Source organism: Arvicanthis niloticus, chromosome 5, assembly GCF_011762505.2.
Source record: "Arvicanthis niloticus isolate mArvNil1 chromosome 5, mArvNil1.pat.X, whole genome shotgun sequence".
NCBI classification, from domain to species: Eukaryota; Metazoa; Chordata; class Mammalia; order Rodentia; family Muridae; genus Arvicanthis; species Arvicanthis niloticus.
The window spans coordinates 18,833,938-18,856,988 of NC_047662.1; the positions used below are offsets into that span (position 1 = coordinate 18,833,938).

At 45.7% G+C, this 23,051-nt stretch overlaps 1 protein-coding gene across 1 annotated transcript; it reads left to right on the plus strand.

Annotated features, from left to right (window-relative positions):
* The first annotated feature begins 4,996 nt into the window (after positions 1–4,996).
* On the plus strand, positions 4,997–22,348 carry Eloa (elongin A). The gene is made up of 11 exons (XM_034502486.2): positions 4,997–5,228; positions 11,809–11,865; positions 13,186–13,292; positions 14,701–15,880; positions 16,286–16,400; positions 16,754–16,909; positions 17,012–17,109; positions 17,660–17,840; positions 18,257–18,368; positions 19,398–19,576; positions 20,077–22,348. Exons 1-11 carry the CDS (start codon positions 5,154–5,156, stop codon positions 20,136–20,138), a joined length of 2,322 nt encoding a protein of 773 aa, XP_034358377.1. The 5' UTR covers positions 4,997–5,153; the 3' UTR covers positions 20,139–22,348.
* Positions 22,349–23,051: the final 703 nt, after the last annotated feature.

Here is a 23,051-nt window from a genome sequence, read left to right on the forward strand (position 1 = left end):
GGCTTCAGCTACCGCATTCCAGTCCCCCAGCTCAACAGTGACACCCACTCAAGGTTGCTCTTGAAGGGAACAACATTTAACGTGCCACCTCTGCCAACAGAGTTGAGTCTTAAATTTGGGTTTGTTGTGTTGTCTGGCTGGCCTCTGTCACTCCAGGTCTGAAGGGCACTTATGGGGGGAGGGGTGGAGGGAAAGGATTCTGACAACACAGTTGCCCCCAATACTATATGCCTGTCTCAGGCGACGTAGCTCCCTGGAATGGTCTCTGTTTGGGTGTGTGCAAGTCTCTGCCCCTTGGGAACAAGGTAACTTCTCTAGAGAGAAAGTTCCTCGAGGGCTATAGGCAGGCAGTCATGCTGGCTTGAATACACATGTTCCACGTGGTTGGTTTGCTTCATGCTCAGATGACCTGCCTTGCCTTCAAGGTAGAACTCAGCCTCACAACCCTGTACTTAGTATCTAGGAGTGTCTGTGGGAGTCCCGTCAGTTATGGGGCATTTTGAGCAGGGCTGAGTGTTACTCTGGAGAATTTGCTTTGTCCTGGTCCTCTCCCTACCCTCATTCAAGGTCATCCAGTCCTCTTGTATGTACTACTGTCCTGTCTGAACTGATCCTCCGCTCAGTTCTCCTGGGTCAATTCTTTCCTCCAAGGACTCTAAAGGGTCCCCCTTGGCCTCCAGGCAAAGCTAGGCTTCCTCCTTTGTGCAGATTCACCCACCCACTCACTCACTCACTTGCTCATAAGTTAGCAATTTTTTTCCAGTGCCCATCAAGTACTTGGGAAACCCTCCACTACTGATCTACGGTTCCAGCCCTCTCACAGTTCCTAGATCAGCAGAGGAGAGGAGGTTTATAGGTTGAACCTGCTCTTCATCCCAAACAGCTTCTCAGGCAACAGGAAGCAAACTAGCTTAAGAACAGAGGCGGAGTTTAGTTCACCGTGTGTTGGAGGTTTGGAATCATCCCAGAAATTGCTCAGACACTGATCTCAGGCAAATAGTGATGGTTTATTGAACACCATGCCACAAGAGAGATCAATCAGGGCCACAGTCCAGACTAACAAGCTGGATATGACATTGAGTTAAGATCCTACAGGACTTTTAAGCCTAAAATCCACTAACATCTGTGCCAAGTTATTCCACCAAACAGGATTTAGGGATAGGGGACTTCCTTAGGAACTTGTCTTTGCTGTACATTTAATCTGTTCCCATTGGTTGGGATATTCAACAGTGGCAGGGGACTTGTTTATTTTGGTTTATTTTCCTTGTCTAACATTCATGTCTTAACTTGACAATCAGGATGTCAGTTACACAAGTACATCTCTCTCTCTGCCGAGTAAGATGTCAAGTCCGAGGGAAGTATTGGGAACTTAAACTTTACTTGACCCTTACTCAAAATGGAGTCTTATTCCAAATGGCTTTAAAAAAAAAAAAAAATGTTTATGCCGGGCGGTGGTGGTGCACGCCTTTAATCCCAGCACTTGGGAGGCAGAGGCAGGCGGATTTCTGAGTTTGAGGCCAGCCTGGTCTACAGAGTGAGTTCCAGGACAGCCTGGGCTATACAGAGAAACCCTGTCTCGGAAAACAAAAACAAACAAACAAAATGTTTATTTTATACATGTGAGTACTCTGTCATTCTCTTCAGACACATCAGAAGAGGGCATCAGATTCCATTACAGATGGTTGTGAGCCAGCGTGTGGTTGCTGAGAATTGAACTCAGGACCCCTGGAAGAGCAGTCGGTGCTCCAAATGACTTCTTACATTGGTTTGGGTATCTCTCTTAAGTTGGAGTCCATCACAGGGGAAGCTTATATAGGCAAAACCCATAAAAGCTCATCATAGGTGTAGGAAGTCCTGCTGGATGGTTGGTTCTCATCCAAGCTTATTGTGGCTAACTATACAAAGCAGTTCTAACTAACTTCTGTTGAGAATGGTTTCCAAGAACACCAAAGTACAGAACATCCTAGTAACAGCATGTGAGAAAGTTTTCTTATGACATTAGTAACAGCACAAAATGGCCGACCAGAGAGGTAACAGTTACCTAGGCCTTCCACACCATGTAATCTCAGCAGGCAGAGGCAGGAGGAAAGCTGAAAATAAGCGGCCAGTGTATGCTACATGATGAATTTCAGGATAGCCAGGGCTACATAGGACACAGTGTCTCAAAAAACAAGCAAACAAACAAACAACCCCCCCAAACAAAACAAAACAAAAAAACAGGCTGGAGAGATGGCTCAGCTGCAAAGCTACTCTGAAGCTGTGGTGGCACAGGCATTTCATCCCAGCACTCAGGAGGCAGAGAGACAGATCTTTGAGTTTGAGATCAGTCCGGTAGACATAGGGAGTTCCAGGACACAGCTGGGACTACATAGAGAGACCCTGTAGCAAAGGCAAGCTTTAGCTCACTGATACAATGTTTGTTTAGCCTGTAGGAGGTCCTGGCTTCAGTCTCCTGCTTTCCCTCACACAAAGAATAACAAAAATAATTGAGTACTTTCAAATGTCCTGCATTTATATACATTGTATCCAGTAGTAGCCTCTAAGTTTCCCTTAGCTATTTCTTTTGTTTGTTTTGGTTGTCTTTTCATAATATGAGCTCAGCAAGTGTCTCCGTACTCTGTAGCTGGTAGATAGATGCTCAATGTCTGAGTTGATGGCCACAGGGATGGATGGCTCAGCAGGTCCAAGTGCTTGCAGGGAAAGTCTGGTGAAAGCAGACCAAGACTGGCTGCGTATCTTCCTGGTAGCACAGCTCTGTGCTGTGCTGTGCATCTCTCACTCCCAGCATGTACTGAGGAATTTTAAGGACAGGGTATCCATCTTGGCATCCCAAGACTTGGGAACGTAAAAGAAGGACCTTCAGTTTGGTAAAGAAAAAAAACCAAAGGAAAAAATGGGGCGATGATTTTAAACCCAGCACTCAAGTGGCTGAATCCCGCCCGCTCCCTCCCGCGTCTGGGGGGGAGGGGCGGGGGAAGAGTTTAAAAAAAAAAAAAAATGCCGGGCGGTGTGGTGGCACATGCCTTTAATCCCAGCACTTGGGAGGCAGAGGCAGGCGGATTTCTGAGTTTGAGGTCAGCCTGGCCTACAGAGTGAGTTCCAGGACAGCCAGGACTACACAGAGAAACCCTGTCTCAAAAAAAAAAAAAAAAAAAAAAAAAAAAGCTTAGGCCCAGGGAAGGTAGTGGAGACTAAGGCAAGGAGATCTCTGGATTTAAGGTTAGCCTGGACAAAGCAAGGCTTGGTGGTATATACCTTTAATCTGAATCACACCATCTGCTGGAGACCTACATAAGGACATTGGAAGAAGGACGATTCACTCTTTCTTGCCTGCTTGTATTTACTTGCCAGCACATCTGTTGGAACCTACTTCTATGGAAGACCAGCTGAAACAACTAGCCTTGTGGGCTGAGCAACTACTATATCCTTGGACTTCCCACTCAGAGCTGCCATTGTTGGGTTAGTTGATCGACAGACTGTAAATCACCACAATAAACTCCTTCAATATAGTGAGACATTCCATAAGTCCTGTGACTCTAGAGAATACTGACTGAGACAAATAGCTTTTGACTGAGACAAAAATCTTTTTGATTTTTTTCTTTTAAAATTTTATTTATGCTGGGCGGTGGTGGCGCACGCCTTTAATCCCAGCACTTGGGAGGCAGAGACAGGAGGATTTCTGAGTTTGAGGCCAGCCTGGTCTACAAAGTGAGTTCCAGGACAGCCAGGACTACACAGAGAAACCCTGTCTCGAAAAACCAAAAACCAAAAACCAAAACAAAAAAAATAAATAAAATTTTATTTATTTATTTTATGTATATGAGTACAATTATAGCTGTCTTTAGACACAGCAGACGAGGGTGTTAGATTCCATTACAGATGTTTGCAAGCCACTGTGTGGTTGCTGAATTGAACTCAGGATCTCTGGAACCACTGAGCCATCTCTTGAAGCTAAGGTTATACAGCTAGTTCCAGGGCAGTCAAGACTACCTACTGAGACACTGCCTCAATAATTTTTCTTTTTTAAAAAGATTTATTTTTTCTAATTACATGTGTATGTATATGTGTCTGTGGGTTGGCATGTTCATGTGCGTGCAGTTGCTCTCAGGGACAAGAGGCATAGGACCCTTTGGAGTTGGAGCTAGTGGACAGGCTCGTGAACTGCCCTAAAATGGATTGAACTCAGGTCCTCTGCAAGAGTGCTAGGTGCTCTTAATTGCAGAGCCATTTCTTCAGCACTCCCCCACCCCCTTTTTGACATAGGTCTCATGCAGTTCCGGTTAGCTTTTAATTTATTATGATTTTTTATTTATTATGATTTAATTTATTATTAAATGGAGCCAGGTAGTGGTGGCACAGAACTTTAATCCTGGCCCTTAGGAGGTAGAGGCAGGTGGATCTCTGTGACTTTAAGACCAGCTTAATCTACAGAGTAAGTTCCAGGACCGCTAAGGCTACACAGAGAAACCCTTTTCAAGAAAAGAAAGAAAACAATATCACTTGAACAACCTAAAAAAGGGGCTGCTCTCTGTTGTTGAGGACAAGGTGGTTGATAATATGTTATTATTTTTATTCCCAATGTTTCAAATTGCCTTGAAACCAGACAGCCTGGATTGCTCTACCAAAATTACAATACTGTTAAGTTACTTTGAAATTACACGATTTCTTTATTGTGTGGGTGTGTCACAGCCTGCAGGTGGAAGTCAGATAATTTACCGAAGTCAGTTCTTTCCTTCCATTCCAAGGTTCCCAGGATAGTCCCTGGGGCCGCTTCGGACCCTGGTCATTGACACCACTGTCAGGTGTAAATGAGTGTGTGACTAGGAGGGTGGTGCATAGGAGTAAAGCCAGAGTTTGGCTTGCAGATTACAGTGCCTTTGAGAAGGCACAAGGACTTGGGGGCGTGGCTGGTTGCGTGGCCCTGGGATGGGCGTGTCGGGGGCGTGACCTGTGCTGGGTAGATCGTGGTGATGTTGTGGGCGTGGTCTGGCGCGGGGGCGGGTTCTGAGGCCGTCCCCACACGCCCCCCAGCGGAGGCCCGGAAGGGACCATTCGCGCTTCCGTCTCCGCCGGGGCCTCACGGAGGGCGGAGTTGCGGCCCGAGGACGCGACGCGAGCCCAGTTCCGGCGAGGAGGCCGCGCCAGTGACAGCGATGGCGGCGGAGTCGGCGCTCCAAGTTGTGGAGAAGCTGCAGGCGCGCCTGGCTGCGAACCCGGACCCCAAGAAGGTGAGCGGCGGGCGGGTGGGCGGCGCGGGCGGGCGTTGGGCGCGGCGCGGGCCCTGTAACGGTCGCGGGCCGGGTGAGGTGGGGTTCTCAGACCCGGACCCAGGCCCCGCGGAGCGGCGCGGGGCAGCGAGGAGTTCGCAGCCGGCGGTCGCCCCCCGGTTGGGTGCTGAGGACTGGAGGGGCGGCCGGGCCTTTGGGCTCTCCCCGGGGTTCCGGCAGCCGCGCCAGCTGTTTCCCCGTCCCAGCCGAGCGACTCTGTCCTCTGGTTGGGGGTCCTGAGGCTCTTGTCGCTCATCGGCTCGAGGACTCCTGTTCTCTCCCCTGCCCCGTAACCGAGAAAACGGGGAACGCCATGTGTTTTTGAGCTCGGCTCCTGGAACTCGGGTCCTGGGTGAGGGCGTGAGAGCATGTTGCACCGCTCTGACATACTGGAAGGTGGGAACAGGCTGCGATGAGGAACCATGTTTAATTGCACTTAACTACTTTGTTGCTCCATTTTAGAAACTGTTATTTTAAATACATTGGGTCCCCGGGTAACCAGGCTTCTCAGGGCTCTAGGAGAGGGTATGGTGGGAGGTACAGTCATTTTCACTAAAGTCTCTGGCCAAAGGCACCGAAGGGTGTGACATTGCTTGTCAGCATTTCTAGCCTGGGCCTGAGGTTCCTAAAAGGTAAAGTGTCCATCGAGCAGAGTGGAAGAGGAAGTAGTGGAGGGAGGCAGCGAGCAGACTTATACGTGCAATCTAGGTTCTTAAACAGCACCAGCTCTGGACTTTGGGGGAGTTCTCTGCTCAGCCTGTCTCACCTCTAGTTTCTTCCTGGAATACTAGCTGGACCCAAGTGCTCTCTGTAAGTGAAATTCTTTCAGAATTTCCAGTCAAGGACCCCATTCACTCTTCTTGTTCCTAGTGGGTCACGAAGAGGGTTCTCTGTTTTCGAAGGTTTTACAGTACCTCTCACCTCCAGGCCACTTTTTAACAACTCTCATTCAGCTCAGAGATGACACTTCTTCAGAAGCTGTGTTATAAATCAGCATCAGCGAAAACGTAAATATTTCAATTGTCTTGTGTTTTACTTTCTATGGAGGCCTTGGGGACCTTCAGTCAGACATATTTACAAGTTTCTTTTTACAATAACCCTTTGTGGGCATCTAATAAATGGTCATTATTTCCAAGTACCAGACTGCCTTCCTGAACACTGTAAGATTTGTGACTGACCTTAAAGTAACCACTCTTGTTTGGTCGTTTTCCCCATCAGGTTAAAATAATAAAAATCCTCTGTGTAATAGCTGTAGGGTTTCTTTTTCCCATTAGAATTTAAATTTTGGAATGGTCTATTTGTGCATGAAATGTCAAGTTAGTAAAAGGTTAAGTAAATTTTCTTAAATTTCTAATTTTTCAAAGGGCATTTAGTGTTTTGTTGTTGTGTTTGGTGGTGGTCTTGTGGTATTGGCAGGGGCCCATAGGGTAGCATCAGTAGGCAAGCCTTCTGCCCCTGACAGCCCTGTGCAGCTTTTCATTTCCCAGAGAGAAAATTACCTTGGGGCCAGGGATGGAGTTCAGAAGCAGCTACGTGAGCTCCTGGCTTCTGTACCCACTGGGGAGGGAGAACTGAATGTGTTGTGAAGAGAGCAATCTGGAGGTGAGGGAACTGTTGAGAGACCCCTGTGAAGAGGACCTGAAACGTTGGTATTCGGAAATGCGCTGAGGCAAAGAGAAAATTGCAAGCCAGCAACCTCCTTTTAGCATAGCAAGCTCTCACAGGCTCTTGAAGTGGCAAGATGATTATAGAGCAGTATTGGGTTTGCAACCAAATCTTGCTTCCAGACCATTATTAGCCAAAAGGCTGATTCCACACCTGTGTTTTTGGGACCCCTGCTATTGGATTTTGGTGTTTTAAGTGGAAATTAACTGTGTATTCACTCTACATTCATCCAAGCTCCAGGCTCACTTGTTAGAGAAGGTCTTGGAGGATGACTTAGCTTTTGTTCCATCATTGGATTGGAAATGATCTTCATGATGATAAGTTAGCAGGCCAGTTTATTATTATTATTATTTTTTAAGATTTATTCATTTTATGTATATGAATACACTGTAGCTATCTTCTGACACACCAGAAGAGGGCATCAGATCCCATCACAGATGGTTGTGAGCCACCATGTGGTTGCTGGGAATTGAACTCAGGACCTCTGGAAGAGCAGTCAGTGCTCTTAACCGCTGAGCCATCTCTCCAGCCCCCAGTTTAGTAAGTGTGAAAACTATGAAGCCCACAGATTGTTGGTAGATGGAGAATGTTGGGAAATGGTTAGCTCTAAGGCTGGAAGCTGTGGGCAGGAGAGCCTGAGATTGCTATACATGTTACTGCAAACTTCTGTTGTTTCTGTCATCTGTTACCAGTTTTTGCTGACTTTGTACGTGCTACTTTGGGTTGACAACACAAGTTTCCATTTACTTGAGGATACCCATAGTACTCTTTGCTTGTTATTGATTGCTTCATTCATTCTTGGAATTTACTGAAAACTGGGTTGATGACATCTTTCTCTTTTTTATTGGGCTAAATCAGCTTGAAAATCTCCAGTTTTCATTGTGTCTGTTAGCCCAAAGGTAAGCAACAGACAACACTCATTTTGCCATTTAGTTCAAAGCCTTGAGATGAACACATCCTCTTTGACTTCTGACTCAATTGCTCTATGTTGACTTCATAGTGGTCCTGTAACTATGTCCTTGTGACCTCCTTTGGCACATGAAGTATAAGCTGTCAAGTAGTATGGTGCTGAGGAAGAGTACCTGCTTTCTTCTTTCATGTGAAGTACTCGATGCATGAGTTAGGTGTATGCTTCTTTCCTTTTAAGGACAGTGATGTTAGTCGTTTCTTGGCCTTTTAGGCAAGTATGAGACCTCCTTGGACCCAGGTTCAATGTCAGTAAAATAGGAGAACAATACCCGCAAGACAGGGTCAAATGAGGCAAACTTATCATTATTCCAGGCACAGGGTGGATGGTATATAAATGTCCCTTTCTTGGGGTTCACATTATAGGAGAACCACCCATTTTAACTCTTCAGTAACTCCAGACTTCCCTTTGAGAAAATGTTATTAGCATTAGCCTTTGCATAAAGTTTCCTGAGTTGGATCTTAGAGGAAATAGAGAGTTTTAAGTATAATTTTTACTCCATGAAGTTTTATATTCCCCAGATATACCACTGGGCCTCTTATTCCCAGTCAAACAAGATTGTTACCTGTGATTCAATTGCTCTGCCTCAAGACTATGTTAAGTAATTATGGAAGTAGAATGACCAGAAAAACATACTTGTTGCTCCACCTTTTAGTAATATCACTGGTTACAGCCTGGGCTGCAAAGAACAAGTCTTTTTTGTTTTTTTGTTTGTTTGTTTTTTCGAGACAGGGTTTCTCTATGTAGTCCTGGCTGTCCTGGAACTCACTCTGAAGACCAGGCTGGCCTCGAACTCAGAAATCCACCTGCCTCCACCTCCCAAGTGCTGGGATTAAAGGCGTGCGCCACTACCGCCCGGCTTTGTTTTTGTTTTTTGAGACAGGGTTTCTCTATGTAGCCCCAGCTGTCCTGGTACACACTCTATAGACCAAACTGGCCTTGAACTCAGAAATCTGCCTGCCTCTGCCTCCCAGGTGCTGGGATTAAAGGCGTGCGCCACCACTGCCTGGCTAAAGAACAAGTCTTACTGTCCAATATTTAGACGAGAGAGCAGCCAGTTATCTATTTTATATTGGCTTTTTTTAAAGGTTCATTTTTATTTTTTGTGTGTATGAGTTTTACCTGCATGTATGTTTACCAGATGCATGTGTGATGCCCCTGGAGGCCAGAAGAGAGCATTTGGGTCATGTAGAACTGGGATTACAGACAGCTGTGAGCCACCATATGGCTTCTGGTAACTGAACCCAGGTCCTCTGCAAGAGTAGCCAGTGCTCTTAGCCACTGGGCCATCTCATGAGCCCTGCTTTGACTTCGTAAATTTTGAAATAGTTATGCATATATGTGTTATATATGCATATAACCAAATATGTTCAGTCTGTACACATGTATGTGGGTGCCCCCAGAAGCTGGTAGAAGGCATCAGGTGCTCTAAAGCTGGCAGAACAGGTGGCTGTGGCCTGCCAGATGGTGCTGGGAACTGAACTTGGATTCTCTGGAAGCTCAACAAGTTCTTAACTACTGACCCATCTCTCAAGCCCCATGTTTTTGCTTTTGAGTGAGGATTTGCCATGTACCATGGCCTGGTACTCAATATGTAGCCCAGGCTGGCATCAGACTTTGAGTGCTGGGGTTACAAGGGTATACTACCATAGCTGGCTCAGTTATCATCTGTTTTACACCACTGTACTTTACCACATTCCCTGTATGGAAAGTGTTTGTATATAAGCACATACCCATTCTTAGAAAAAAGGCTTAGCCTATCTTGACATCCGTTGGAAATAAGTAAGTAGGAATTGCATGAGCAGTATCTGGTTCGGGATCAAGGGTAGGACATAGAAGGAGCTGTTGGCTGATGAGTGAAATGATTAGGATTAGGCATGAATATGTTTAACTTCTATGGTGTGCAGACACCATGACTAAGCACTGCACATGGTTTGTCCCAGTGACTCCTCACAGCTTGCAGCAAATAGAGACTCTAGTTTTGATTTGCAGATGAAGTTAACTACAGTTCAGGGAGGTTACTGACTTGCACATGATCAGGCAAGAAGCTTAGGTGACCTGTCTCTCACTCCATCTTGAGCTCTGCTCTACCAGTTTTGACCTAGTTTTAGAGACCTTAGAAAGGAAATGGGCAAACCCAAATCTTTCTGATCTACCCAGACGTGTTTGATCATCATTAACAGCAAAGCTCTGACTCCAGCAACTCAGATTGGTCTTGGCTTCCCATTTGTGTTGAAAACATTTCTGTTAAACACTGTAGCCCTTCAGGAGGTTTGTAGGTCCTCTCTTCCTATGCAGTCCTTGTTCTGCTTTAGATGTATGACGTCTGTAGATAATTTTCCTATACTTGCTACCTTTCACAATCCTCTGCAAAGTGATAGTTGGTGATGGCTGTGTTTGTTTTTTGTTTTGTTTTGTGGGGGAGGGGCCAGGATGTCTCTCCCTTTCTGAAACCTAGATGACCTTAGAACTCAAGGTGATCCTTCTACCTCAGTTTCCTAAATGCTGGGATTATAGACATTAGTCATCATACCAGGCCAGTTAGTGAGGGTTTTTTTTTTTTAATTATTATTTATTTAGTTTATGTATGGATGTTTTGCTTGCATGAGTGTCTTGTACTTCATACATGCCTGGTGCCCTTGAAGGCTAGAAGACAGCATTGGATCCCCTGGAACTAGAGTGACAGATGATTTGAGCCTCCATGTGAGTGTTGGGAATCAAACACAGGTCCTCTTGAAGATCAGCCATTTTTTTTTTAATTCCATTTTTTTTAAGATTTATTTTTATTTATTTTATGATTATGAGTACACTGTCGCTGTCTTCAGACATAAACTAGAAGAGTGCATCAGATTCCATTGCAGATGGTTGGGAGCCACCATGTGGTTGCTGGGAACTGAACTCAGGACCTCTGGAAGAGCAGTTAGTGCTCTTAACCACTGAGCCATCTCTCCAGCCCGATCAGCCATTTTTTCATTCCCATTTAGTGAGTTTTAATTCACTTCTCTGTCTCTTCTTTCTTCTTGGAGAAGAAAGTAGTTAAAAACACATAATCTAGCCAGACTTGGTGATATACATAGTCCTGTAACCCTGCTATTCCAGAGGGTAAGGCAGGAAGTTCAGAAGTCAAGGCCAAGCCTGAGTAAGCTAGTGAGGCTGTTTCTAAACATAAAAAGAAGGCTAGGTTATAGCTTGCCGATACAGCACTTGTCAGCATAGTTAATCAATAGGTTCAATCTCTAGTATTATAAACAAAAAACCCTAAAAGCCACAAAAGAGGGCTTGGGAGATATAGCTTATTTGGTAACATGCTTACTTCAGAAGCATTATGACTTGAGTTCAATCCCCTTTACCTATGTAGAAATGCTGTGAATGGTGTTGCAGTTTTGTAATTCTGTGTTGGAGAGGCAGAGATAGAAGGAGCCCCAGAACTCATCGGTCAGTTAACTTAGCCTAATTGGTGAGCTCCAAGGCCAGTGATAGACGTAGCATCAAAGGAGGTGGCAGTGATTGTTGGGTTTTTGAGACTGGGTTTCATTAGACTAGGCTGACCACCTTCTCTCACCTAAACAGTTCTGGGATTAACGGCATGCACTACCCTGCCCAGCATGATGATAGTTGTCCTGTCCTCCACAGACATACACATATATACAACACACATTTTTAAAAACTCACAAAAAAAGCATAGATGCTAAAACCATAATGATGAAAGTAAATCTTGTTCCAACTGTGTCTTGGGCTAGTAACAAAGCATCTCTGAGCCTTTCTTCACACTTCACACAAATAGCCCCCATAGTTGTTACCATGAAGAACATAGCTCCAAGCAACTATCTCACCATCAGATAGTATTATCTGCCTCAGAAAAGGTTGGTATGACTATAGAAATTAATATTTGTTTTATTCTCTCTGCAGCTGTTGAAATATTTGAAGAAACTTTCGGTTTTACCTATCACGGTAGACATTCTTGTGGTAAGAATTTTTTAATTGTAAATATTATGTGACTGTATTGTAAATGTTTCCCACTAGAGAGAGGGTAGAGGGAGACTTAGAAGCTAGGCTTCACAAGTGAAAGAAGGCAGATACAAATCACTGCATGGTGATGGTTGTTAGGGCTTAGGGACTTGGAAGGAACAGGGTTTCTTTTTATGTTCTAGAGTTAGGTGGTGGGAAGTATGAGGAATTATGAGGTAAGTATGAGGAAAGTTCTAGACATCACTGTACTTTAAGATGGTGAATTTTATGTCATGTGACAAGGTGGCAGGCGTGCTGTGGAAGAAGTTCAGGGTGTTGTGCATGACAGACAGGTGCCTTCAGCTAAGCTATGTGCCTGTATCCTGTTACTTGAATTTTGATTCAAAACTTTTAGTTCAAAACTTAAAGATTTATTTGTATACTTATGTATGTGTGCCAGTGATTTTATGAGTATTTAAATGCCCAGAGAGAGAGCACAGGACCTCAGATTCTCTCAAATTGGAGTTGTAGGCAATTGGGAGCTACCTGATATGGGTGCTGGAATTCAATTTTGGTGCTCTGTAAGAGCAGTAATTTCTCTTAACTGCAAAGCCGTCACTCTATCCCTCAATTCAAAATGTAATTCCATGAAGTGCATGAGAGATAGGTGAGTGTTGAAGAGAGTCACTGATCCTCTAGAGGATCACAGTTCAGTTGTCAGCACTCAGATAAGGCACCTCACAACTGCCTTTAGTTAACTCCAGTTGGCCTCTGAGGGCAGCTGCTCACACATGGCATACACTTACACACACACACACACACACACACACACACACACGGAAGCATAAATTGTTAAAAAAAATTAATGCATGAAAAGAATATTGGCTTTGGCATCTACTACTCATAGAATTTAATTCAACTTCTAGGCTGGCATAGTTGTAGGTGAGTCCGAGTTCAAGGCCAGCCTGGTGTACATACTGAACCCTGTCTTTAAAAACAAAATCAAATCCAATTTCTATGGCTGTAGGCTGATTCCTTCCTTAAGGGTTATGATGAGTACTTTCACTGACTCCGGGTAAGCATGCTGGATCAAACCCCACCCCTCCTTGTTACATTCTATGGTTCTGGGCTGTTTTGATGACCTTCTCTAAACCTGTGGGCTTTATTACTTTGTGTCAGACATCTGGGCATAGGCCACAAAGTAACTTAGTATAAGGCTTAGGTGTTTTAATAGGAAAGTATTTGTTTGTTGCTTTTCTCCAACAGGAGTCTTTACTTCTGTAGAAACCTTGCCCTTAGTTTCAGAATCCTCAATCAATTCCTGTGTTACATTTGTAGGAGACTGGAGTAGGAAAAACAGTGAACAGCTTTCGGAAACATGAGCAAGTAGGAACCTTTGCCAGAGACTTGGTGGCCCAGTGGAAGAAGCTGGTTCCAGTAGAGCGGTAAGAAGATTTCTTCTCTGCTTGTTCTGCTTCAGAATATGTCATATTAACTATGTTACCTCAACTATAAAAACAACCCATGATTATTGTAGGTTATTGTAGAATATATGATAAAGTATTAAGAATAAAATTTTCTGGCCGGGCAGTGGTGGCACACGCCTTTAATCCCAGCACTTGGGAGGCAGAGGCAGGCAGATTTCTGAGTTTGAGGCTAGCCTGGTCTACAGAGTGAGTTCCAGGACAGCCAGGGCTACACAGAGAAACCCTGTCTCGAAAAACCAAAAAAAAAAAAAAAAAAAGAAAAGAATAAAATGTTCTTAAAGGCCCAGGCGTATGGCCAGGTAAAGGCACCTGTTGCCAAGCTTGACAAGCTTGATCCTTGCAGCCTTTGTGAAGGGAGAGCTCTGGCTTCAGTATGTGCACAGTGTAGGAGTCTCATCTAAATAAATATGTACAAATGCAAGCAAAGATTTTTTTTTTTTAAGATTTATTTATTTAATGCATATGAGTACACCACCATTGCTCTCTTCAGACACACCAGAATAGGGCATCAGGTCCCATTACAGATGGTTCTGAGCCACCATGTGGTTGCTGGGAATTGAACTCAGGACCTTTGGAAGAGCAGTCAGTGCTCTTAACCACTGAGCCATCTCTCCAGGCAGCTCTCAGGCAGCTGGTTGGTTTTGTTTTTTGAGACAGGGTCTCTCACTATAACCCAGGTGGAACTCAAGACCAGGCTGACCTTGAACTCAGGGATCTGCCTCCCTATGTCTGTGAGTGCTAGAATTAAAGACACAGGCCTACATGCCAGGGTACAGTTCTTTTTTAATGATGAACATTAACATTTTGTTGGGTGTCTTTTGTTTTGTTTGGGGGCTTGATGCTGAGGATTGAGCCCAGGCTCTCTCATATACTCAGCATACTAAGGGTGGAGGTGGCTGGGGATGTGATTGGAGATCAGAGGATAGTTTTTGAGAGTCAGTTTTCTTCTGCCACCATGGGATTGGACTCAGGTCTTTAGACTTGCATGGTAAGTATTATCTGTTGAGCCATTGGGCTGGCCTTAATATCTTTTAAAACATGGTCTCATTCTGTGGCTCCATCTAATCTAGCCTTGAAAATGCTATGTAACATGATGACCTTGAACATCCGATTCCTCAACGGTCCTATTTTAGCCTCCTTGGTACTGGGATTCTAGGTGTGAGCCACCACTTGTGGCCTGGTCTTTGTTGTTTGTTTTGTTTTGTGGTGAGTCAGGTTCTTCTGTAGCCCACTGGCCCTGAACTTCTGATTGTCCTGACTTACCACCCAAGTGTTCAGATGTAGATGTGCCCTCCATGGCTGAAGTCTAGGTCCATGCCTCTGTCTAAAGAGGTTCATGCTGAGATCTGCTTCTGCTTTTCTTTAGAAACAATGAGGCTGACGATCAGGATTTTGAGAAGAACAATTCCCGTAAGCGTCCCAGAGATGCTCTTCAGAGGGAGGAGGAGTTGGAGGGGAACTACCAGGAAAGCTGGAAAGCTTCTGGCAGCCGGTCCTACAGCCCTGAGCACAGACAGAAAAAACACAAAAAACTTTCTGAGCCTGAAAGGCCTCACAAAGTGGCTCACAGTCACGAGAGGAGAGATGAAAGGAAGAGGTGTCACAAAGTGTCACCACCATATTCTTCAGACCCTGAGTCCTCTGACTATGGCCATGTTCAATCCCCTCCCCCTTCAAGTCCTCATCAAATATATACAGACCTCTCCAGGTCCCCAGAGGAGGATCAGGAACCCATCGTCTCACAGCAGAAGCCTGGAAAAGTTCACAGTAACACCTTTCAGGACAGACTAGGGGTTAGTCACCTGGGTGAACACCAAGGGAAAGGGGCTGTTAGCCAAAACAAGCAGCACAAGTCTTCCCACAAGGAGAAACGCCCTGTGGATGCCAGAGGGGATGAGAAGAGCTCTGCCGTGGGCAGAGAGAAGTCACACAAAGCCTCTTCCAAAGAGGAAAGCCGAAGGCTACTCTCGGGGGACAGTGCCAAGGAGAAGCTGCCCTCTAGTGTTGTTAAGAAAGAGAAGGACAGAGAAGGCAACAGTCTCAAGAAGAAGTTTTCACCTGCCTTAGATGTTGCTTCAGACAACCACTTTAAAAAGCCCAAACACAAGGACTCCGAGAAAACCAAGTCTGACAAAAACAAGCAGAGTGTAGATGGTGTGGACTCAGGACGTGGGACAGGAGACCCATTGCCCAAAGCCAAGGAGAAAGTTCCCAACAACCTGAAGGCTCAGGAGGGGAAAGTAAGAACTAACTCAGATCGAAAGTCACCAGGCTCACTCCCTAAAGTAGAGGAGACAGAAATGGATGATGAGTTTGAACAGCCCACCATGTCGTTTGAGTCATACCTCAGCTATGACCAGCCCCGGAAGAAAAAGAAAAAGGTTGTGAAAACTTCTGGTACAGCGCTTGGAGAAAAAGAACTTAAAAAAAAGGACTCTAAAAGCACTAGTAAAAACTTGAACTCGGCTCAGAAATTACCCAAGGTGAATGAGAACAAGTCAGAGAAATCGCAGCCAGCTGGAGCCGAACCTACCAGGCCTCGAAAGGTAACTCTGCTGCCTCCTGCCTGTCAAGTAGGGAAAGCCCACCGACTAGGCTGTGTGTCCTGCTGCCCTGCAACCAGTTGAGTTCTGATTGTTATTAATATTCTCTGGGCCTTGCTAGCAGCTAAGGTACACAGTGCCCAGGATAAGAATTATTCTGAACTAGGGAGGAAGCTCAGTAGTACAGTGTTCACTGAGAATGTGTGAGACCCTACATTTACTTCTTAGCACCTCAAAAATTCTTCAGACATTTTTGCCCTATCAGCATTTATTTTTTTACCTGAATTACCATTCGTGACTTGTAGCTCCCTCTGTCCTCGATCTCCCTGCCTGCAGTATACTTGGTTAGCTGATGGCAGGGAAGAAAGCTGTGTTTACAGGGTGGGCTCTGTACTCTCTCTCTTGCAGGTCCCCACTGATGTGCTGCCAGCATTACCAGACATCCCCTTACCTGCCATACAGGGCAACTACCGCCCCCTTCCTTCGCTCGAGTTGATTTCCTCCTTTCAGCCAAAGCGAAAAGGTAATTTTGGACATCTTTTTATTTATTTATTTATTTATTTTTAAACAGGGTCTCTTTGTGTAGCCTTGGCTAGCCTGGAACTCACTTTGTAGACCAGGCTGGCTTTAAGTTCAGATCCACCTATCTTTGCCCCCCAAGTGCTAGGATTAAAGATTATGTTTTAATTTTGCCTATATTAGTGTTTTGCCGGCATCTATATCTATTCACCAAGTGTGTGTGGTGCCCAAGGAGGCTAGAGGAGGATGCTGGCGCCCTTGGGGCTGGAGTTACAGGAAGTGGGGAGCTGCCATGTGGGAGTTCTTCACCACGTGGTGTAGACCTTCTGTGACTTGCTGGTTGTCTTCTTTCTACAGCTTTCTCTTCACCCCAGGAAGAAGAAGAAGCTGGGTTCACAGGACGAAGAATGAATTCTAAGATGCAGGTGTATTCGGGTTCCAAGTGTGCCTATCTTCCCAAAATGATGACCTTGCACCAGCAGTGTATCCGAGTGCTTAAGAATAATATCGACTGTGAGTCACCAGCCTCACAAGCATGTTGCTATACTGGGATTTTGTCACTGGGAGCTTGGCTGCCATTCAGCACTCACTGTCTCACCTCTGGTTTCTCTGTAGCTATCTTTGAAGTGGGAGGAGTCCCCTATTCTGTTCTTGAACCTGTCTTGGAGAGGTGCACACCTGATCAGCTCTACCGAATAGAGGAATGCAATCATGTGAGTGTCCTAAGTGGGAACAGCACACCTTCCTAGCGCTGTTTCCAAAGGTAGCTTTGTCTCTGGATCTGCTGTGGCCAAAGGGCAGGTCAGAGGGCAAATCACTGTTCTGGGCATGTTTGGTTTGCTTGTCTGGGCCTTTAAACAAGCATATTTTTGTGCCTGCTCCTGGGATTTTGTGCCTGCTTCTTTTTTTGTTTGTTTTGTTTTTGTTTTTTTTTGTTGTTGTTTTGGTTTTTCAAGACAGAGCCTGGCTCTCTTGGAACTGTGTAGACCAGGCTAGCCTCAAACTCAGAGACCCACTTGCCTCTGCCTCCCGGGTGCTGGGGCTAAAGGCATGAGCAAGTACCACCTTGCTACCTGCAATCTTTTTATCTTTTTTTTTTTTTTTAAATTTAGTGATTTGCCTTCTTCCTAGTATCGTGGTACTGTAACTACTGCTGCTACATCCACCTCTCTCCCCATACTATTAGGCATTGGGTCATATGTAGCTAAAAGGGAGGTATGTAGGAGAGTGTGTATAGAAGTGGTATCTTGGTCCTGGTTTCAGGTATTAATTGAGGAAACAGATCAGTTGTGGAAAGTTCACTGTCATCGAGACTTTAAGGAAGAAAGACCAGAAGAGTATGAGTCCTGGAGGGAGATGTACCTGAGGCTTCAGGATGCCAGAGAGCAGCGACTGCTCCTGCTCACAAACAACATCCGGTCTGCGCATGCCAATAAGCCAAAAGGTAAAGGAAGGGTGGAGTTGGGCAGGGGCAGCCAGGTGGGTAGGAGAGTCTTCTGCCCCAGGCTGCTCCCGGAGGGTGGCTTCACGGTGCCTGGTGAGCCCTAGTTTGGAGCTTTGGAAAGCTCCAGACCAGTGAGCTATGTGTTGTGACTCCTTTGGGGGGTTCAAAAAACCTTTCACAGGGGTTGCCTAGAACCATTGGAAAATGCACACCAATTTACCATTCCTAACAGTAGTGAAATTACAGTTATGAAATATCAATAAAAATAATTTTATGGTCGGGGATCACCACAACATTAGAAACTGTATTACAAGGTCACAGCATTAGGAAAGTTGAGGACACTGCTCTAGACTCTCAAATTGGCAGCAGTACCTTTGATTATGAAGGTAAATATTGACGTTTGTATTTCTACTCAGGACGACAAGCAAAGATGGCCTTTGTCAACTCTGTGGCCAAGCCACCGAGAGATGTCCGACGGAGGCAGGAGAAGTTTGGAACTGGGGGAGCGGCTGTTCCTGAGAAAGTCAGGCAAGCTGCATGTTCATCACCCTGAAGAAGCAGGGGGTGGGGGTGGGGTGGGGGGGTGCTGGACAAGCAGTGAAGAGTGTGTTCTTGAATGGTTACTGGATCTGCACTTTTCCTCTTTGCCTTTGTGTCCTGGCTTACTGCTTAGGTGGATTATTTCTGTTTCTTGCATGTGTTCTTCTTTGTAGAGAACAAAACCTGACTCAAGGATGGGCCCCTTCTGCTTTGATTTTCCTCGCTAAAACCCCCAAACTTTCTAGGGTTGAAGATATAGCTCTGTTAATAAAATACCTGAGGACCTAGTTTGATCCTCAGCGTCCATGTGAACAGGCAGATGGGTTGGTATGCACTTGGGATCCTAGTGCTAGGGAGTGAGTCTGTGCACTGAGCTCTAGGTCTCAGTAAGAGGCTCTGTCTCATAACTAGGTGGCTCCTGAGAAGTGACACTCAAGGTTGACTTGGCCTCTACATGATCATATGCCCATGGTCTCCACATCTGCATACACATTCATACATATGCCTGTGGTACCCACATCTGCATACACATACATACACCCATGTTCCCCACATCTGCACACACATGCATACATATGCCCGTGGTACCCACATCTGCATACACATACATACGCCCATGTTCCCCACATCTACATACACATTCACACATATGCCCATGGTCCCCACACCTGCACACACATTCACACATATGCCCGTGGTCCCCACACCTGCACACACATTCACACAGATGCCCATGGTCCCCACACCTGTACATACATTCATACCAAAACAAAACAGACTCCCAGAGTGACTAGAGTTCTTAGGACACATGAGCATTTCCAAATTACAGACTGGCATTCTAGAAGGAAATACTTAGTGTGACTGTCACTCTCAATAAAGGGCTAACAGCTGTATCTGAATCTTCACCAGGATTCAGTGTACCAGGCCCACTACACAGAGCCACAGTGGAGTCACCCAGCAACAGCTCTGCTTAGATTGTGTGCTCCCAACTAATGTCAGCTTTGTTCTGTATTACAGGATTAAGCCAGCACCATATACAACAGGAAGCAGCCATGTTCCTGCCAGCAACAGCAGCAGCAACTTCCACTCCAGCCCTGAGGAGCTGGCCTACGATGGGCCCAGTACCAGCAGTGCCCACTTAGCTCCTGTGGCCAGCAGTTCTGTTCCATATGATCCCAGGAAGCCAGCTGTGAAGAGTAAGCAACGTTGGTGGGAACAGGGCTGTGGGCTGATGGGGGTCCTGACACAGACGTTAACTGGGCAAAGGTCACCAGCCGAGGACAGGCTGCCCCTCAGGTGTTTCGTGCTTATTAGCTCATGGTGAAACCTGTTGCTGCTCTGGGAGGCTGGATGGTCTGGGTACTATTGAATATGTGTGTTGGGAAGTTAAATTGTTGGCATTATGGCCCCAAGATCAATTTGCCTGTTAAGTCATCCATGAGCACAGCAGCCTGTCTTCGAAAGCTGTGCTGTCAGAGATGCTGGTCGTTCTGCACCTATAGGGTCTGTCAGGGTCTGCCTCACGATGGGGTTCTCTGGCAGCTCTTTCAGCCAGTTCCTGCTAGTTAGTCCATTTGTGTGTGAGGTAAGGTACACAGCCAGGGAAAGCAAACTCAGCCTGGCTTTGCTATACACCATGGTGGCATGTGTCTGTGCTGCCACCCATCTGAAGCGACTGGCTCTGTTTTCTTCACAGAAATTGCCCCGATGATGGCCAAGACCATTAAAGCATTCAAGAACAGATTCTCTCGACGGTAAACAGGACTTGCCTTGGAGGTTGAGTCTGGAAGCAGGAGTACAGGGACAGTGGGGACAGGAGAAGAGGATGTCCACAGAAGACCCAGATCTTTTGCTTTGGGGGACTTTTGACCTCGACTCCTGCACAGTTCCAGGTGTCCCCCTGTGTGCCTCAGCCCTGCACCCTGCTTGTTTGTAGCACACTTCAGATTTCTGAAGACAGTATGAGCCTCAGTCCTACTGAGGACTTTAAGATCAGTTAGACTTTTGTTGCTAATTAGCATCTTTGTAAACTATAAGACATAGTTTTAATGAATAAATATTGCCCCAGATGTATTTATAATACCCCCAGGGGTTTTTTCTTTCTTTTTTCTTTTTCTTTTCTTTTTTCTTTTCTCTTTTTGGTGTGCTATATTTAGCCTTTTACTTTCCAGGTCCTTTATTAAAGTTAGATGAGCCTAGCAAAAGCCATTCTTGTCCTAGGTCAGCTCTTCTGAGTAGACACTGGTCAAAAGGGCACCTCCAGAGCCAGATAGAGGGCCAGGAGGGAATGAGTGCCAGATTGCCTGTCCTCCAGGGAGCCTCCCTGTTAACCCTCAGAGGCCGTGGCGGTCACCTTGCTTTCTTCAGTAGTATTCCTTACGGAAGGTTGTCTGCAAAGGCTAGAGCCTTTGTGTGTCATTTTCAAATCACTCCTATTCCCTGCTTTCAGGCTCACTGGAGGACAGAGCCTTAAGAGATGAATTTATGTAGGACCTCAGCAGTTTTATAATTTCTAGTTTCTGGTTCAGTATTTTACATATACACATACACACGTAACCTTATTTTGTCTTTCCCTGCACTCTGGGAAAACAGACATGGTGGGGCTTTTGTAGCTCTGAATGATTTAGGGGGTTGAAAAGCCAGCACTTTATTCTCTGTTCTCTATGAATTCCTACCAGGAGGGAATGATTTCAAGCGTTGTTGTGCTGTGAAACTTGCTTTTGTTTGAAAGGAAAGGTGCTGATGTGCCTGGAGGGGCAGTAGTGTGCTGCGGCCAGCAGAGAACTCTGGGAAGCCTCTGCTTTCTGAGTGTTGGCCAGAGTTAGGGATGGTCACCCTCGTCCCAGCCAACCAGTTCTGGAGGAAGACTTGCTGTTACTAGATGACATAGGGGCAAGGTCAGAGCTAGGAGGACAGGCCAGCTTCTTTGCTGTCAGAAAACATGGAGGAGGCCTCACTTGGTTTTGAGCCAAGTGACAGACGCTATGAACTTGAGGGGACAGACGGCCTGCTAAACTGGGCACTACACCTATCTACTGTTTTAGCACCCTTTAGACCTCAGGCTAATGAAGACTCCAAGATAGCACAGGAAACCTGCACAGCTAAAGCTAGGCCCGCCTGCCTTACTGTGTGTTGCTATGTTGGGTCCCTGTTGCCATGGGACCCAGGTATTGCTAAGTAAAACATTGTTTCTCTTGGTTGCTTGTTTCACCATACCACCTCTCAGCCTGACCTCAAAAACTCTAACATCAGCTGAAGTCAAAGGGACATTTGTACTAGGAGCCAGGCCCCTGCTGTCTAGAACAGCCCCCTCTCTAGGTGTTGACCACCTCAGATTTATGCCTTAGCTGTGTTTTGAGACTTCCCTTTGCCGTTTTTCCAGTTGTAGATTTGGTTGTGTGTGATTTAATTCCCCTTAGGAGTTTGTAGGCCTAGGGGAAGAAAGGACACACATTTGCCCATCCCAGTGTCAGCATCCGGTTTGGCACATAAAGATTTCTGAAGCACCCAGTTTACTTAGAGCCAGATTTTCTACCCCTTCAAGAGTGTCTGCGTCAGGGATATGACTGGTAAGAACAGTGAGGGCCCAGGGAGCAGCTGTCTCTAGGGCCCTTCACCCCGTGCACAATGGCCATAAAGCAGACACGGTCATGTTCAACTTTTGGTCACATTGTGAAGACTCGTGCAATTTTAATTTTTTCTGTGCTACACTACATACAGATCACACGTGTGGACTAGCCCTTTGCGATCCTTGGTATTACAAGGGCTCTCGGCCTTGCTTTCTCTGTTTTAGAGGCAGGAGGGGCAGGAGTGAGCACCATCCTGCCCTGCATTTGTATTTTGGTCCCAAAATGTAAATACAATTTTCTATGTTACTTTTTTGTGGTAACTACAAGATGAATATTTTAATTAGATAAGTTATACAAAAAGGAAAATCCCATGTCTAAATAAAAAGCAAAAAAATTGTACCCGCTGATCCTTTCCTCATTTTGTAAGGGAAGAGAGCTCAAGTCACAGGATGCTTGCTTCTTTAATCTTGGGGGCTGTGTTCACACTGATGGAGCTGCCGAAACACCCTGAAAGCTCAGCATGTTTATGGTGTATGCTGAATGTGGAGGCGAGGTTCAGCTGATCTCTGTGGGAGCAGTCTTCAGGTAGCAGACACTCCCGGGGGGGATGAGGGGAGCTATGGTGGACATTTTCTGTGTATGGTCAACACTCACACTGGGACCAAAGGAAGATTGCCATCCCTCAGAGCCTCACCTGGGAAGGCTTTGCCACTCCCATGATGCTGATGAGTGGGCATCCTTGACATTGTCTTGCTCGTGTCAAATGATACACATTCACTCAGGACTTGACTTGCTTCTTATAGGCCTAGCCTTACAGAATGGGGTTTCTACCTAGAGCATAGCAGGACCAGAGAGGAGTTTCAGAGACAATAACCAGGAAAAAAAACCCAAAAAACAAAACAAAACAAAACAAAAAAAACGAGGGGAATCACAGGTAAGGAGCAATTGTTGAGGACCTGCCTTGTCTCATCTCTTGTGATTCTTGGAAGGCCTGAGGCTGAGTTAGTAACCATTGTCTGTTAGGAGCTCTGACTCTGAGGTGGGGTAGTATAGCCATGTTGGGTCGCTTCCAGGGGCGGAAAGGAAAGATTTGAAATGCAGG

Coding starts and splice junctions, on each gene's coding strand:
- Eloa (XM_034502486.2), top strand. CDS start 5,154: ATGGCGGCGGAGTCGGCGCTCCAAGTTGTGGAGAAGCTGCAGGCGCGC. Junction 11,866..13,185: donor TCACGGTAGACATTCTTGTG/GTAAGAATTTTT, acceptor TTACATTTGTAG/GAGACTGGAGTAGGAAAAAC. Junction 17,841..18,256: donor GCATGCCAATAAGCCAAAAG/GTAAAGGAAGGG, acceptor ATTTCTACTCAG/GACGACAAGCAAAGATGGCC.